The 13,173-nt window shown below is 35.4% G+C and overlaps 1 protein-coding gene across 5 annotated transcripts in view; it reads left to right on the forward strand.

The window, feature by feature from the left end:
• Positions 1-13,173, forward strand: part of DOCK4 (dedicator of cytokinesis 4) — a 251,169-nt gene that overhangs the window by 153,508 nt on the left and 84,488 nt on the right. For all 5 annotated transcript variants that reach the window (XM_080608066.1, XM_080608067.1, XM_080608069.1 and 2 more), the window contains 8 exons: positions 1,434-1,558; positions 3,082-3,244; positions 4,162-4,268; positions 5,516-5,672; positions 11,601-11,698; positions 11,838-11,921; positions 12,021-12,121; positions 12,831-12,912. In XM_080608066.1, the coding sequence (XP_080464192.1) occupies positions 1,434-1,558; positions 3,082-3,244; positions 4,162-4,268; positions 5,516-5,672; positions 11,601-11,698; positions 11,838-11,921; positions 12,021-12,121; positions 12,831-12,912 (917 nt within the window). The remainder of the gene's footprint in view (positions 1-1,433; positions 1,559-3,081; positions 3,245-4,161; positions 4,269-5,515; positions 5,673-11,600; positions 11,699-11,837; positions 11,922-12,020; positions 12,122-12,830; positions 12,913-13,173) is intronic.

The following is a 13,173-nucleotide window of genomic DNA, read 5'->3' on the forward strand; positions in this document are numbered from 1 at the left end:
AGAGGAATTGTTTAATTAACTATTTTGCATAGAGTGATGCAATAATGTTATAAAAATATTAGAAGACTGCGCAAGATTAAAGTTTCTGGTACTTGGAAATTGCTGGAGGGTTGCGTGCAGTAAAACAAACACAAGAGTATCCTGGAAAGTTCAAGCGAGTCAAATTCAGCCTGCATATTAAAACGAAGCTGAAAATCAAAGATGCACTGATCATTTATCAGTTAGAAATCTGTTAATTAATTTTACCCACAGTACAAGTATCCACCTCCTGTTTGACTTCTAAATAGTATGCCTGTAAATACACAAAACTGTCATACTTGAGTTTTTCTTCAGTGCTCAGTGAAAATCTGTTTTAATTCTACACTTGCATTTCACTCGGTAAAAGCGTGTATTCTTGATTTTTTTCTTCCTGTGAAGTCTAGAAATTAGAATTTTAGAAGATGCTCCTAATGATAATGCTGTTTTTCTAGAAACTCCCATCGCTTCGAAGTAGTTTTAGTAATGTTTGTCCAGAGACAGGTTAGTTTTGACTTCTTAGAAAAAAGATTTAGCATCTGCTTAGAGAACAGGGGCTTCCCTACCACCTCACTCCAGTCACCAGTTAATGCTTCTTCCCTCTGTCTTCAACAAATCCCAAACAATTCTTCCGTTCATCATCGATAAAGTTCATGTTGTGTGTCAGATGAAACTAAGATAAAATTAGCATAGATCTCTTTCAGAATTTCTGGTTAAGGCCTGATGGATTACATAATTTGTTAATGGATAAATGTGCAAAGAATTTCCATTAAAACATGCTAGCAGTATTTAATAACTTACTCATATTATGTAACACTTAGGTAGTGCTTGCATTGGATTTGTAATTTGACTATGTTGATGAAGACTTTAGTCTCAGAATCCTTTCCAGCAAGTGAAAAATAAGAGTACTTTTTATTGCTAAACTTTAGAATAGGCAGTTAGTATAAAATATGTTGAGGCCTCTTAGATGAGAAAGATTTGAATGCTAGCTTGGCTTTTTGCTTTTTCAAAGAGTAATGAGCAAAGTAATACACCTTCTTTAAGTGTGAAAGAGATTATGTGTAAAAAAGTTCTAATGAGGAGTCATTAAACAGAGAAATGTAGAGATTACTAGTGAAAGAAAATGTGTTGATATTTCCTTAGACTAAAAGAGGAATGAAGGGAAGGGAAGCCAGACATCAGCTTCAGTCTAACTGGAGACACCGTGGTACATACCAAAACCAGATAACACAAATGAAAGTCACTAGAATTGTTCAGCACAGCAGATGTCCTCATAGGTTTTCATAGGGATGAAAATCTGAAAATACTGATAAATTGTATGATACTGTTCTTTGAAAGAAAAGATGAAAGTCTGTTAAAGTAGTAAAAGTGAAAAGCAATCAGTTTGAACTGACTTTTGCACACTTTTTTTTTTATAGGTGAAATGAGGAATGATTTATACATCACTGTAGAAAGAGGAGAATTTGAGAAGGGAGGGAAAAGTGTGGCCAGAAATGTGGAAGTGACGATGCATGTTGTGGACAGCAGTGGTCAGATTTTAAAGGTACTTCTGTTGTGTATTTTTCCTTCCTGTAGTTAATTTTGATACACATTTTCACATGTAAATAATCTTTTGTGGCCTTGTTTGATGAATACAAAATTGCTTTGGAAAGGTCATATGTATCTTTTGCTGTGTTTAGATATTCAAAGCATTTCCACTTTGCTTAAAATCTCTATCAAAGTGCATGTGTGTTTTTAATTTATGTGATCAATTACATGATCCAGATAAGCACCTAAAATTGCCACCCAAATAACTAATGATTCCATTAAGGTCCTCTAAAGTGTTGAAGCAAGATTAAGTTCTGGAGAATTTTTGATTTGATAACTTTTAGTAGATATGCATTTTCTCATGTTATGCAGAACATGTTTCAGTCATTTTGCATCATTATTTTTATTGTCTAATTGAAATAAATGAGAGATCACTGATGCAAAAATGACCCCTGTGTGGGTATTAATAAAAAAATAAATTACTGTTCCTGCTTTTCTTCAGGTTTGGTTGCATGCTGCTGGTGATACGTTAAAGGCACTACTCCTTTTAGATTTTCCTTATTAGTAGATGACTGTTTCTCAGGTTTTTCTGTACCAAAGAATTTCTGTTCACCTTCAACCTTTTCCATACATATTTAGCATCTTTTTTTTTTTCTTTTTATTTGAAGGTACTTTTTTTTCATATGTTCTTCATGATGTTGAGGGCTAAGGGCTGACAAAATGTAGAAAGGCTGACGGAGATAGTCTGAATCAAATTGTGTGTGTGTGCGTATCTGTGAAGTGAGGTTGTGTGTGTAAATGCATGGAGTGTGATGAATGTCTATTATATATAAAACCTTTTTTTATGTTATATATGCATATATATATATATTTATGTATAAATTATATTAAGATGCAAAGGCAGTCCTTTATAACTGCTGGGGAGAAAAGCTACGGCAGTAGCTTATTTTTCCTGCAGAGAATTGATAGGTATCTCCAAGACAGGACTTAGACAAACCCATTTGCTTACTTTACAATGGAGAAACCATTATGAGTTTTGCAAAAGCAATCCAATACTGTGTTTGTTCCTGGTCAAGGGATCCAGATTTCTTTACTGTTTCATGCTGGGATGTATCACTGACAAGAGCAGAGTTACAGGTTTATTTCAGATGACTAAAGATCCTGGAGTCTGGGCTGTTCTCATCTCGGATAAATTCTTATTTACTGCTTGAGCATAAATACTGGATAGAACACCCTGTATCATGGGTTTCCACTTAACATATGTTGCTTAAGCCTTCTTGATCACCCAGTTTCCCCTATAAAATGCTTTAATTCTTATCTATGTGGATGATTCTTGCCATGATTTTTTCTAATTAGCAAATGTTAACAAATTGCTACTATTTTTGTGGAGTTTACAATATTGAGTACTATCCCACATGTGGCATTTATGATAATAATATGGATATTAAATAGTGTTCCTTGTAAGAACAGTTCTTGATGACATCTTAGGAGTGATCTAATCTATCTTTAAATATTTAATCAATATTTTTTCTTCATTAGGATTTTATCTCATTTGGCTCTGGAGAGCCACCAGCCAGCGAGTACCATTCCTTTGTGCTTTATCATAATAATGGTCCCAGATGGGCTGAGCTGCTGAAACTTCCTATTCCTGTGGATAAATTCAGAGGAGCCCACATCCGCTGTGAATTCCGGCACTGTTCCAGTAAGCACTGTTCACGACTTCTCCTAGTCCTCTCTGTTAGAGCTGCAGTCAGCACGAGTTTCCATAACACCTCAGGAAAAAGACAGCTGCGTTAACTTTCTCTCTAATGCTTCTATGACACAGCTTTTTCAGGCTTGTAGCTCTGCTTCATGGAACTTGGTGCTTTGGTAAAGCCTAAATGCTAGGAGAAACCAGTCTAGTTTTATTAAATAGTAATAGGCAGCACTGCAGGTGCAAATGTAAGCATAATTTCGACATGCAAATTTAGAATTTACCTGGTGAAATATCCAAAATGATCCAAAATCATACCTACTCCTTAGTAGATGATTAGCAATCCAACCCCTTGAAAAAATATACAGATACAGTATGGTCAATTAACATCACTTTTGTTTTTTCTTTGTTTTTTTGTATGTATAAGAAACAGTGACATCTTCAGTCATATATAGAGAGGTAGATACTTTTTTTGAAAACAGTAGTGCAGGTTACCCTGAGGATGACCTAAAATGAAGATCATTAGGTAGAACCTACTATAGCGGATAAATAGCGTACACACAGTAAAACACAAAACAAAATTTAAAACAAAACCCCTTCTCTTCACATTGGAATAGCTAGATCACATTCATTTGGGTCTCCTGGCATTCTGTGTATTGCAAAGGTTTTGTATCCAGTGGTTTCCACTATTTGACATTAATAAAACCAAGTCACTCCAGAATACTGCTTTCTGATTTATAGTGAGATAACAGACACCATTAGAGGAGATAACATACAAATCTGCAAAGAAATGTAAAATATTCTTAGTCTGACTAGCTGCAAATAGTTCCAGAATACTTCCTTATGCTGTATTGTACCCGTTTTTTTTTTTTGTCTAAACTATGAAACGTTAATTTTAAGTGTATCTATTAACATATGTATTTCAGCAAAAGAAAAGGGTGAGAAGAAGTTGTTTGGCTTTTCTTTCGTGCCGCTAATGCAGGAGAATGGGAGGACACTGCCAGATGGCACCCATGAACTCATTGTACACAAGGTAATTTGAATTAGAAATCATTAGCTGTAATGATTCCTCTGGAACATACTACAAATGCCCAGAAACATTAGGTTGGGAAAGTCTGTATTCATTACCAAATGAGTGATAATCTTGTCTCCATTAAAATACCCATTGCTGATTGTTTAATTGCTCCTTGTTACAAACAGCAATAGAATCTAGGTGTACATTTCAGTGCACTGGATGTACTGTGGAGTCTTACTATGTTACATTATAATGAATTTCATAAAAATAAGTTCAATTAAAATAGAATGGTGATAACCACTTCCTGAATTGCTAAAAATGGAAAATGAAGCAATCTTTCATGCGGATCTATTCAATGCTATCTTATTTTAAAAATATTTCTATCTTAAGTTATTTCTTATTTGTTTCCCTATTTTACAGTTATCTTTTTGTCCAGAGGGTTTGATATTCTTCCAGATAGATTTTAAATTTGAACACAGAAATTTGTAGCTATTTATTTGATATAACCTGTTCAAAGCTTTTACTTTGTTATTACCTCAGTGTCCAGTATGAAGCTATGATTCAAAAATAGTTGCAACAGCCATTTTCCATTACTGAGAACTATCCATGAAAGCAGTGAACCGGAAAACATGCTTATATTCTATATGTGTGTGACCACTTAATCTAATTTTCCGATCTGAAATTAGTATATTTTCATTAAAGAATGTGCTGACTCATTTTGTCTATATAAATTAACCTTCGTATAGATGGATTAGATAGCTCCTGTAGGGGAAAAAAATAATAATAATTGTAAGGACATGTAATAACTTATTTTTGAAATCTTAGGTTTTATTTTGATAATGTATATGCATGTTTATATATATATATAAACACACACAGATAATGCATGTTTAGGATGGCTTGATGAAGTTTTTTTCTGAGTTATAAAAATGTTTGAATATTAGTTCTGGGACATTAGTCTTTAAATATTTATGCTATTTTAAAGTACGTTTAAACATAGATACTGAATGTATTGTAAAGCAATTTTTTCATAGCTTAAATTCTACTTGACTAAAGGTAATGGTATTTATTTAAAATATTAAACACATAACTTTGCATTGTATTTTTTTCTGACTCGTGTTTTGAATAGAAACAATGTTCAATGGACTTGACCTGTTTGAATTCATTTGTATGAGACCTTTAAAAATTCTTCAATTTCTGGCAGAGAAACAATAATCTAGGGAATTGCATGCAGTACATTGATTTTAACTGGTTTGTTTTCACAGTGTGAAGAAAACACAAACCTTCAGGATTCTAGTCGCTACCTCAAACTCCCCTTTTCAAAGGGAATTTTCCTAGGAAATAACAGCCAAGCAGTAAAAACCACTAAAGAGTCCTTCTGGATTACGTCCTTTCTCTGCTCCACTAAACTCACACAAAATGGTAGGATATGTTGATTATTTAAAACATCATGAATTCAAATGAGTGTGATAACTAGCCCTTTCCGTGCCAAGCAAGGATGGATATACTCAAAGATAGCTTATGTTCTATCAGTTTTACAAACAGGATTTCTTCACAATTTTTGAAATCCAGATGGAAACCAATGCAGCATGATAAACCACTGATTTTAAGTAGTTCAAGAATGCTTTTTAATTTAACATGATATTGGAATCAAATGCAGCACTCTTGGAATCAACTATCAAAACCCAGCTGCTTTATAAACCCTTTTAATCTGTTTGCTTTGGAGTTTTTATGAAATACTTATTTTGTAGGCTTTAGGATGTGGCAGTTTGGTTTTTATTAGGTACATATTGCTTTTCTGTTTTATCACTTCTCTTCCTTTATGCCAACAAACATTTACTACTGCTTAAAGCAACCTTATACACTGGATATTATGAGAAGGAGTTAGAAATACATGTGTGATACGCTCCTTACCGTTGCTGTGCATAAAATTCTTAAAATTCTTGCTTATTTGCCATACTACTTACAATATGTAGCTGTTACTCAAACAGGCTTATATTTTTGCCAAATTTTCTACAGGCTTATAAATATTGTGTATTTCCTTGATAATGTTTCTGACTATTCTTTGATATCCTCAGTTTTATATTTTTCTTAGCTATTTATTTCATTTGAAAAATCTTGCTTAGCTACCTCTTGTGTGACATGATTGTATCTTTACCCTTCTCACATGTATGATGATAAAATTGCTAATTGCTTGCAAATTGATTATAGGTATATAACAAAAACTAGAGCAGCTTTTTAAGTGGAAACAGTCATCTTAATTTTCACCATTTAGTAGCAAGTTTCCGAAACAGAACTATGTGCAAAGAGTAAATGGTCTGTTTCGCTGTGCACATCCATTCTGTATTCTCATAACAGTTAGCTTCAAAGTAATAAAAGTTAGTCAATAAAAGATTTTCCCCAAAGATGATAATAGGCAATCATAAACTAAATTTGTTCCAGTTAAAGGCCTTGATTTAGGAAAATGCATGAATCTGCTGGTGCTTAGACATGCCTGAAAGTGCTGCTTGGGACTTAAGTGTCTCACTGATGAATAGTTTTGCTGTTGACTGGGGTTATAGGAATTTCACTAATTTATGTTCACGGTACAGGAGTCATTTTATAGTTGATGTAAATAGATGTGTGACATAGGGCATGAAATTTCCATTTATTTTATTTTACCATATACAGAGTAAGAGGGTGTAGAATATCTGAATAATATTGATCCCCTTTTCAGCTCTGAAAGAGTTAACAATTATTTCAGCAGTACTTCAGAGGGTGGAAATATTTTCAATAGACAGGCTCATATTTTCTCCAAGGATCTTCTTTGGGAAGTTCATCTTGGTGAGTTTCCAAATCCCCATTCTTTTAAACAAAAATTTGCCAAAATCTATTGCATGCTCAGAAAATGAACATAGAGCAAAGCATGTGGATACTTGGTCATGTGAGCATTACTTCAGTTACCCCTGAGAGAATGTAGCATATTTATTACAAAAAAAAAAAAAAAACAACCAGGATTTAAAAGATCTGTGTATTGTATTTGCTTTTGTAGTAGATATTTGTATCAGTATTTTTGAAAATTGCTGATTTTTTTAAATCTGTTTTTAAATGTGGAGATTTTTCTGAAGTTGTTGGAGATTTGCTTGTGTCTGCAAACACCAATGTCCTGGAAATTAATTGGAAATTACGCTGTTGGTCTGGCTGTGGTTTGGGGGAAGACCCCAAACCCAGACTCGTAAAGGGTATGACTGAGTTAGGCCACAGCTTTCCTAATTTGCTGTGAAATTTTACTCAGCTGTCATTCTCTCATTGACTGTTCCCACATGCCATCAGCCCTCATGCATATTAAAATTATGGGGACTGGGGGAAGGAGGCTGGCTTCCAGTTGGTGGAATCCATAACTTCCTTACCCTAGGTGCTTTGGAGGGGACTTGAGGATTATTTCCAAGCAGTTTTCAGAGAGCTTCTAACAGGGGAGCCTGTGCATCCATCAACAGCTCTTGTGAGAACCCATCCTTATTTAATCTGTCTGTCAGTTGTCTTTTCCTTAGAGTGACCTTTGATCCTAGGTAGTTAATCAGTTGATGTTAGCAAAACAAAAAACAAAACCAAAAATATGCCTGTTTCTTACCTGAATTTGAGTTGTATTTCAGTTGTATTTTATTTTCCTAAAAAACAGTAGAAGAGAGAATATAGTATTTTTCTACTGAGTAGTTATCAAAACAGTCCCATGTAGGTTTTGACATTTAGGAGGGATCTCTGCCTGCCAGAGAATCAGGATCCATCCAACAAGTTGGAGTATTTTAGCAAGCTGGCATCCACTGATTTCTCAGCACTGATCAGCACATCCCCAGTAAGCAGCTGTTCATCAGCAGAACAACATGCCATGCAGTGTGTTTCTTGCAATGCAGGGGTGTAATCCATCTATCGGAGGAGGGGAAAGAAAAAAAAAAAGTGAAACTCATGATTAATAAAAGTAATGGGGTAACTTTTCAGAGTAACCTCCTCTTGGTGGGGGGTGTTTGGCAGCCCCAGAAGCAGCCTGCTGGAACAGGAATACAGATTGCTGGTTAAAAGTTTGGCTTTTTCATTTGGAAGTGCAATAGTGCTGCACTAGGCCAACTGCTGATGTCTTGGGATTTATAAGACAGAGGCGGAAAGATCATCACCAACCTGTTCCTTATACACCGAATTCTAAACCATTTGTTACACCTAGCACTTTGGATTTAAACTACTGACTTTGAGAAGGGAATTGTTTTGTTTGGCAAGAGTGGTAGCTCAGGTGTGGGCTATTTTTTATGTACAAATCAGATCGTGGTATAGAGAAGGCATTGGAAATGTTTTTCTTCTTCAGCAAAGTTTATCAGCAGCATTGACTTCTTCCCTTTTCCAAAACTATGCTTTCCTAGTGGACTTATTTTTGGGGACATTTTTATATTCTCGTTTCTCTTACTACATGATGCATTACTGTCCCTTCCCCTTGTGATTCACGTCAGATTTTCTATTCATGTCATTTATGCTTGGGCTATTCGCTAATGCCATCTCAGCAGTGTCTTTCCTCCTTTGCATTTTCCTTGAAATAAGTGCTTTGAAGTGAGTGTCTTACATTTGCTTTCTCCTTCTTTTTTTAATCCTCCAACAAATCCTTAATATTGAGTGTCAGCTATCTACCCACAAAGTTCTTCCAGCAGACCTGTAAAGAAGTATTTTTCCTACTATGAACTGACAGCTTTAGCTAGTTTCGCTGTTCCTCAACTTAAGTAGAGGCTTAAACAGAATAGAAGGTAGGAGTCCAATTAATTATCCAGAAGACAAATACTGTTCGATATGGTTTTGTAATGTTTGTTACTTGAAAACTCCTGACAGGAGAAATAATAAGATCTATCATTTGTCCCTGATCTTTGGAAGGTGTCTCTGACACACCTGGGACCTTTCCTCACCCCTAGCGGAACTCAGAGACCTCTCTTAATCCAAACCCTTCCACACTAGCATATTGTGAAGCAAAACAAAAAAAGAAACGTATAAATGCATGAAAAGAATTTGCGCCCACCAAAAGCAGCAAAATATTAGTGGAATAATGTAGAGGGTTTGCTGTTAACAGTTCTGGCAAGATTTCAGTACAGGTGGAGATTAATTTAATGTTATTAAGGGCAGAAATGCTATTCCATTCCTTGTTATGGGAGAGAGGAACTTTCCTGGAGCAAGCTGGGAAAGAAGTGACAAAAAGTGTGTGTGCATTAAATGTTATTTGAGTGTGAAAACTGTCTGTGGTAGAAAGAACCCAACTAGCTACTGAACCAAGAGGAAAACTTGCAGTTATCTACTTCTCTTGGTACATGGCGAGGACATTTCAGAAGAACTGGATCCTTCTAAAACGATACTGGACTGTGATCAAGTGGAGAGTGTTTCAGCTTAAGCCGATTGAAGGGTTGGACAGTGGTTAAAGTTTTATATTTCAAGCAGCCAGGCTTTGTGAGATTCTGAAAAGCTGGTTAGTTAAATGTGCAAGTAGTAAACTTGAAGGTAAAGGAACTTTGGGATTTATTTGATTCAAGAGTTTGAAAATCTGTGGAACTTCTGTGCTCTGAATGCAACTTGGAAGGAGTGCTGCAGCCCTAACTGAGAGAGTCATGGGCAAAAAAATGTGAGGAGTAAGCAGAGAACCTACACCAAAAGGGAGAGAAATAACAGCAATGTGTCAGGGTTCAGCAGGGGTCAGGATGAAGTGAAAACTGTTAAAAAGCCAAGCAAAGTTCACAAAACTCTGTATTCAGATACTGAATGGTATTTATTGGACATGAAATTCCCCATCTCGTAGCAAGCTGGGATTTCTTTTAGTATATCTCTGAAGCTGAAAGCAGTAACACATGACTTATTAATAAATGAGTACCTGTGGATAATAAATATATTACACGAGTAATAAATACAGTACCTATGTTTAAGATAGGTGGAAGAGTAAATATGTTAACTGGGCCATCACTCTGATGAATTTTGTGCAAGTATTTACAAGAAATCATAGATGAAAAAGTAGACACGTAGCTAAATGGAATATATTATAAAACCCAGGATGGGTTTATCAAAGGCATTTCATGCCAGAATAAACTTCTTAATCTTTCTTTTCTAAGGTTTTTTTGTTGTTGTTATTCAGAGGAAACATAGCAGATCTAAACCATCTGGACTTCGGTGACACACCACATGGGAAATTACAAGAGATACAGATTAGAATAAGTATTTTAAAAATTGGTAAATAACAGGCTAAAAGGGAAAGAGCAAGTTGCACTGTAATGGAAGGAATTTCCTTCCTGAATGGAAGGAAAATACTACAAGATCTGAAGAATTTTGCCTGGTACTGATTCGTCTCATTTGGTGGGGTGGGCCTGGGGGCTGGAAGAGCTTGGGAGGAGGAGTTGCTTCACTAAAACCTGAGACTATAAAAAGCCTGTTAATGAAATTTGCTGCTAATAGGCAGTGGAAAAGGCTCATCAATTGAGGGAACCAAATTAAAATATGATACAGACAAACCAAAGCAACTTTGATTTAAATGGTTAGCTAGAGTAGAAATTAGATGAAATCTAATAGTACAAAAGGCAGGATCATGCCCTAATGGAGACTACTGGGGATTCTGCTATTGCCAGGGAGCTGAACGGCATTAAAAAGAAGAAAGAGTTGTTTGTGTCACCAAATGTATCTCAAAAAAGGAAAATTCTACACCACACGCGCCAGGTGTTTGCAGAAGACATACGAGCCTGCTAATGATGATACAGAAAACAGTGATGAGGTCTCATCTGTAATGTTGTGTACCACGTCGATCAAGAAGGCTAAAGGAGAGTGGATTAAAACTGGAGCAAGCATGAAGACACTTAAGAGTGGTTTAGCTCAGAAGAGTTTATTTCAGTAGAGATCGTCTTGCTTATTAATAAAGCAGAGGCATTATGTTTGTGCTCTAAAGAGACATAGGAATATGAGTATTTTAAAATACATAAAAACAATTCATACCTAATTATCAAGAGACTGTTTCTAGCTGTCAGAAGACAGCTCTGGAAGGTGTCCTTCAATGGGATAAGAGACAGGAAGATAATTACTTTTCTTAAGGTGGCAGCTGACAAATTTCTAAGCAAGACTGCATAATATAGTTGCCACAAGAGACTGATTTTAGTGACCCAATACCATGTTTTTATTTTCTGTTGGTGAAGCAATTATGGGACAGAATGAAAAATTGTTATTGTTGGGCAGATCATATTATAGCAAATCTTGAGATGTTTTCTTTTGTTTTAATGAAGCCCAGTTTTGCTGAGTGGACTGTAACAGTAGAATTTAAAATCTGAAATGCAGCTTTGCTTCCAGCTTTAATCTTGCATTTTGTCTTGGCAGGAGATATGCTTGACCTTCTGAAATGGAGAACCCACCCAGACAAAATTGCAGGTTGCCTATCAAAATTAAAAGAAATTGATGGTTCTGAAATAGTGAAGGTATATACCATTCTTTCATTTCTTCCTTTATTTTGCTTTCAAGTAATATGAGGGAAATAATTGTCTGTCACAAGTATACATATTTGTGTGTCACAAAAATACATATTTAATAACAAACTGCCTCTTATTCTTCAATCAGTTTCTTCAAGATACACTAGACACTTTATTTGGAATTTTAGATGAAAACTCTCAAAAATACGGATCAAAAGTATTTGATTGTTTGGTAAGTTTTGTTTTGTGAGAATGCTTAACACTATTTAAGAACGAAGTAAAAAGAAAAAAAAAAAAGCAAAAGCTTTTATTCTTTTTCCCTCACATTTAGGTTCACATAATAAATCTGCTGCAGGACAGCAAGTTTCACCACTTTAAGCCAGTAATGGACACTTACATTGAAAGTCACTTTGCAGGAGCACTTGCATACAGGTGAAGTCTGTACTTTTTCTAACTGATTTGAATACTGAAAGTTACTGGTATACTAAGCAGAATCAATCATCAGGTTAAATTAAACTGTAATAGTAGGAATAAAATTTAACGCTTATATGAATGCCCAGATTTAGGCCATTAAAAAAAAGGAGTAAAATAATTTTGAGTTACCATAAAGGTTACTTGTGAAAGGCCTCATCTTGGCTTAATTTTGTCTCTTTTTCTTCATTGGCTTTCTTTATTCAAATGACTTTGACCAGCATTGGAGCCTTAACGTCATTCAGTTACAACTGTGTTTGCTGTGTAGATCAGTACACTAATAAGCATCACTTACTATGCTATACTTTGTATTTATTTTCTAGCTGAACTTTCATTAATGTGAATGCAGTTTAATGAGACTGCAAACCAATTCATGGAATAGCAGGGGTAGTCTACGCTGGCAGAGACTCTTGTATCTTAATGAGCTTATGTATCCCTGTTGAAATAATTCCACTGCATATGTGATGATGACAATTATTTCCTGTTCATTAGAGGTCTGTTAGGTCTATCGGCAGGCTGGAAACTAGCTGTAATATTGGGCTTGTAGTGATTAGCGAAACTCTGTGGTTTTTTTCAGTGTTTCTTATATGAAAGATTATTCTGCATTCTAAGTTCAAGTTAACTCTTCTTCCGCTTCTGTGTAGTAATACTTTTTAATGTGTTATTCTAGAGATCTTATAAAAGTACTGAAGTGGCACATTGATCGAGTCACCGAAGTGGAGCTGCATGAGCACATACAGGAAGTACTGAAGGTAACAGAAATCTTCAAAGGCACCAACAGGTTTAACTGAGGAAAAGGAGCACAGTATGTGTAAATGATGGAAATGCAGTATTAATTCCAGGGAATTGCAGGCTGTTTTAGTGCTGTCAGTTTATTCTTTTTTCTCTTTTGTTAATAAGGTGGTCAATGGAGCTTGCTACCACTAGACTCTGGAAGTCTATGTTCCTTACTGAATGAGGATATGCACGAGTAGGAATTGAATCTAAGAAAGCAAAGATAGATTGCATTGGTA

The sequence above is a fragment of the Anser brachyrhynchus genome (assembly GCF_964034855.1).
Source record: "Anser brachyrhynchus genome assembly, chromosome: 1".
NCBI classification, from domain to species: domain Eukaryota; kingdom Metazoa; phylum Chordata; class Aves; order Anseriformes; family Anatidae; genus Anser; species Anser brachyrhynchus.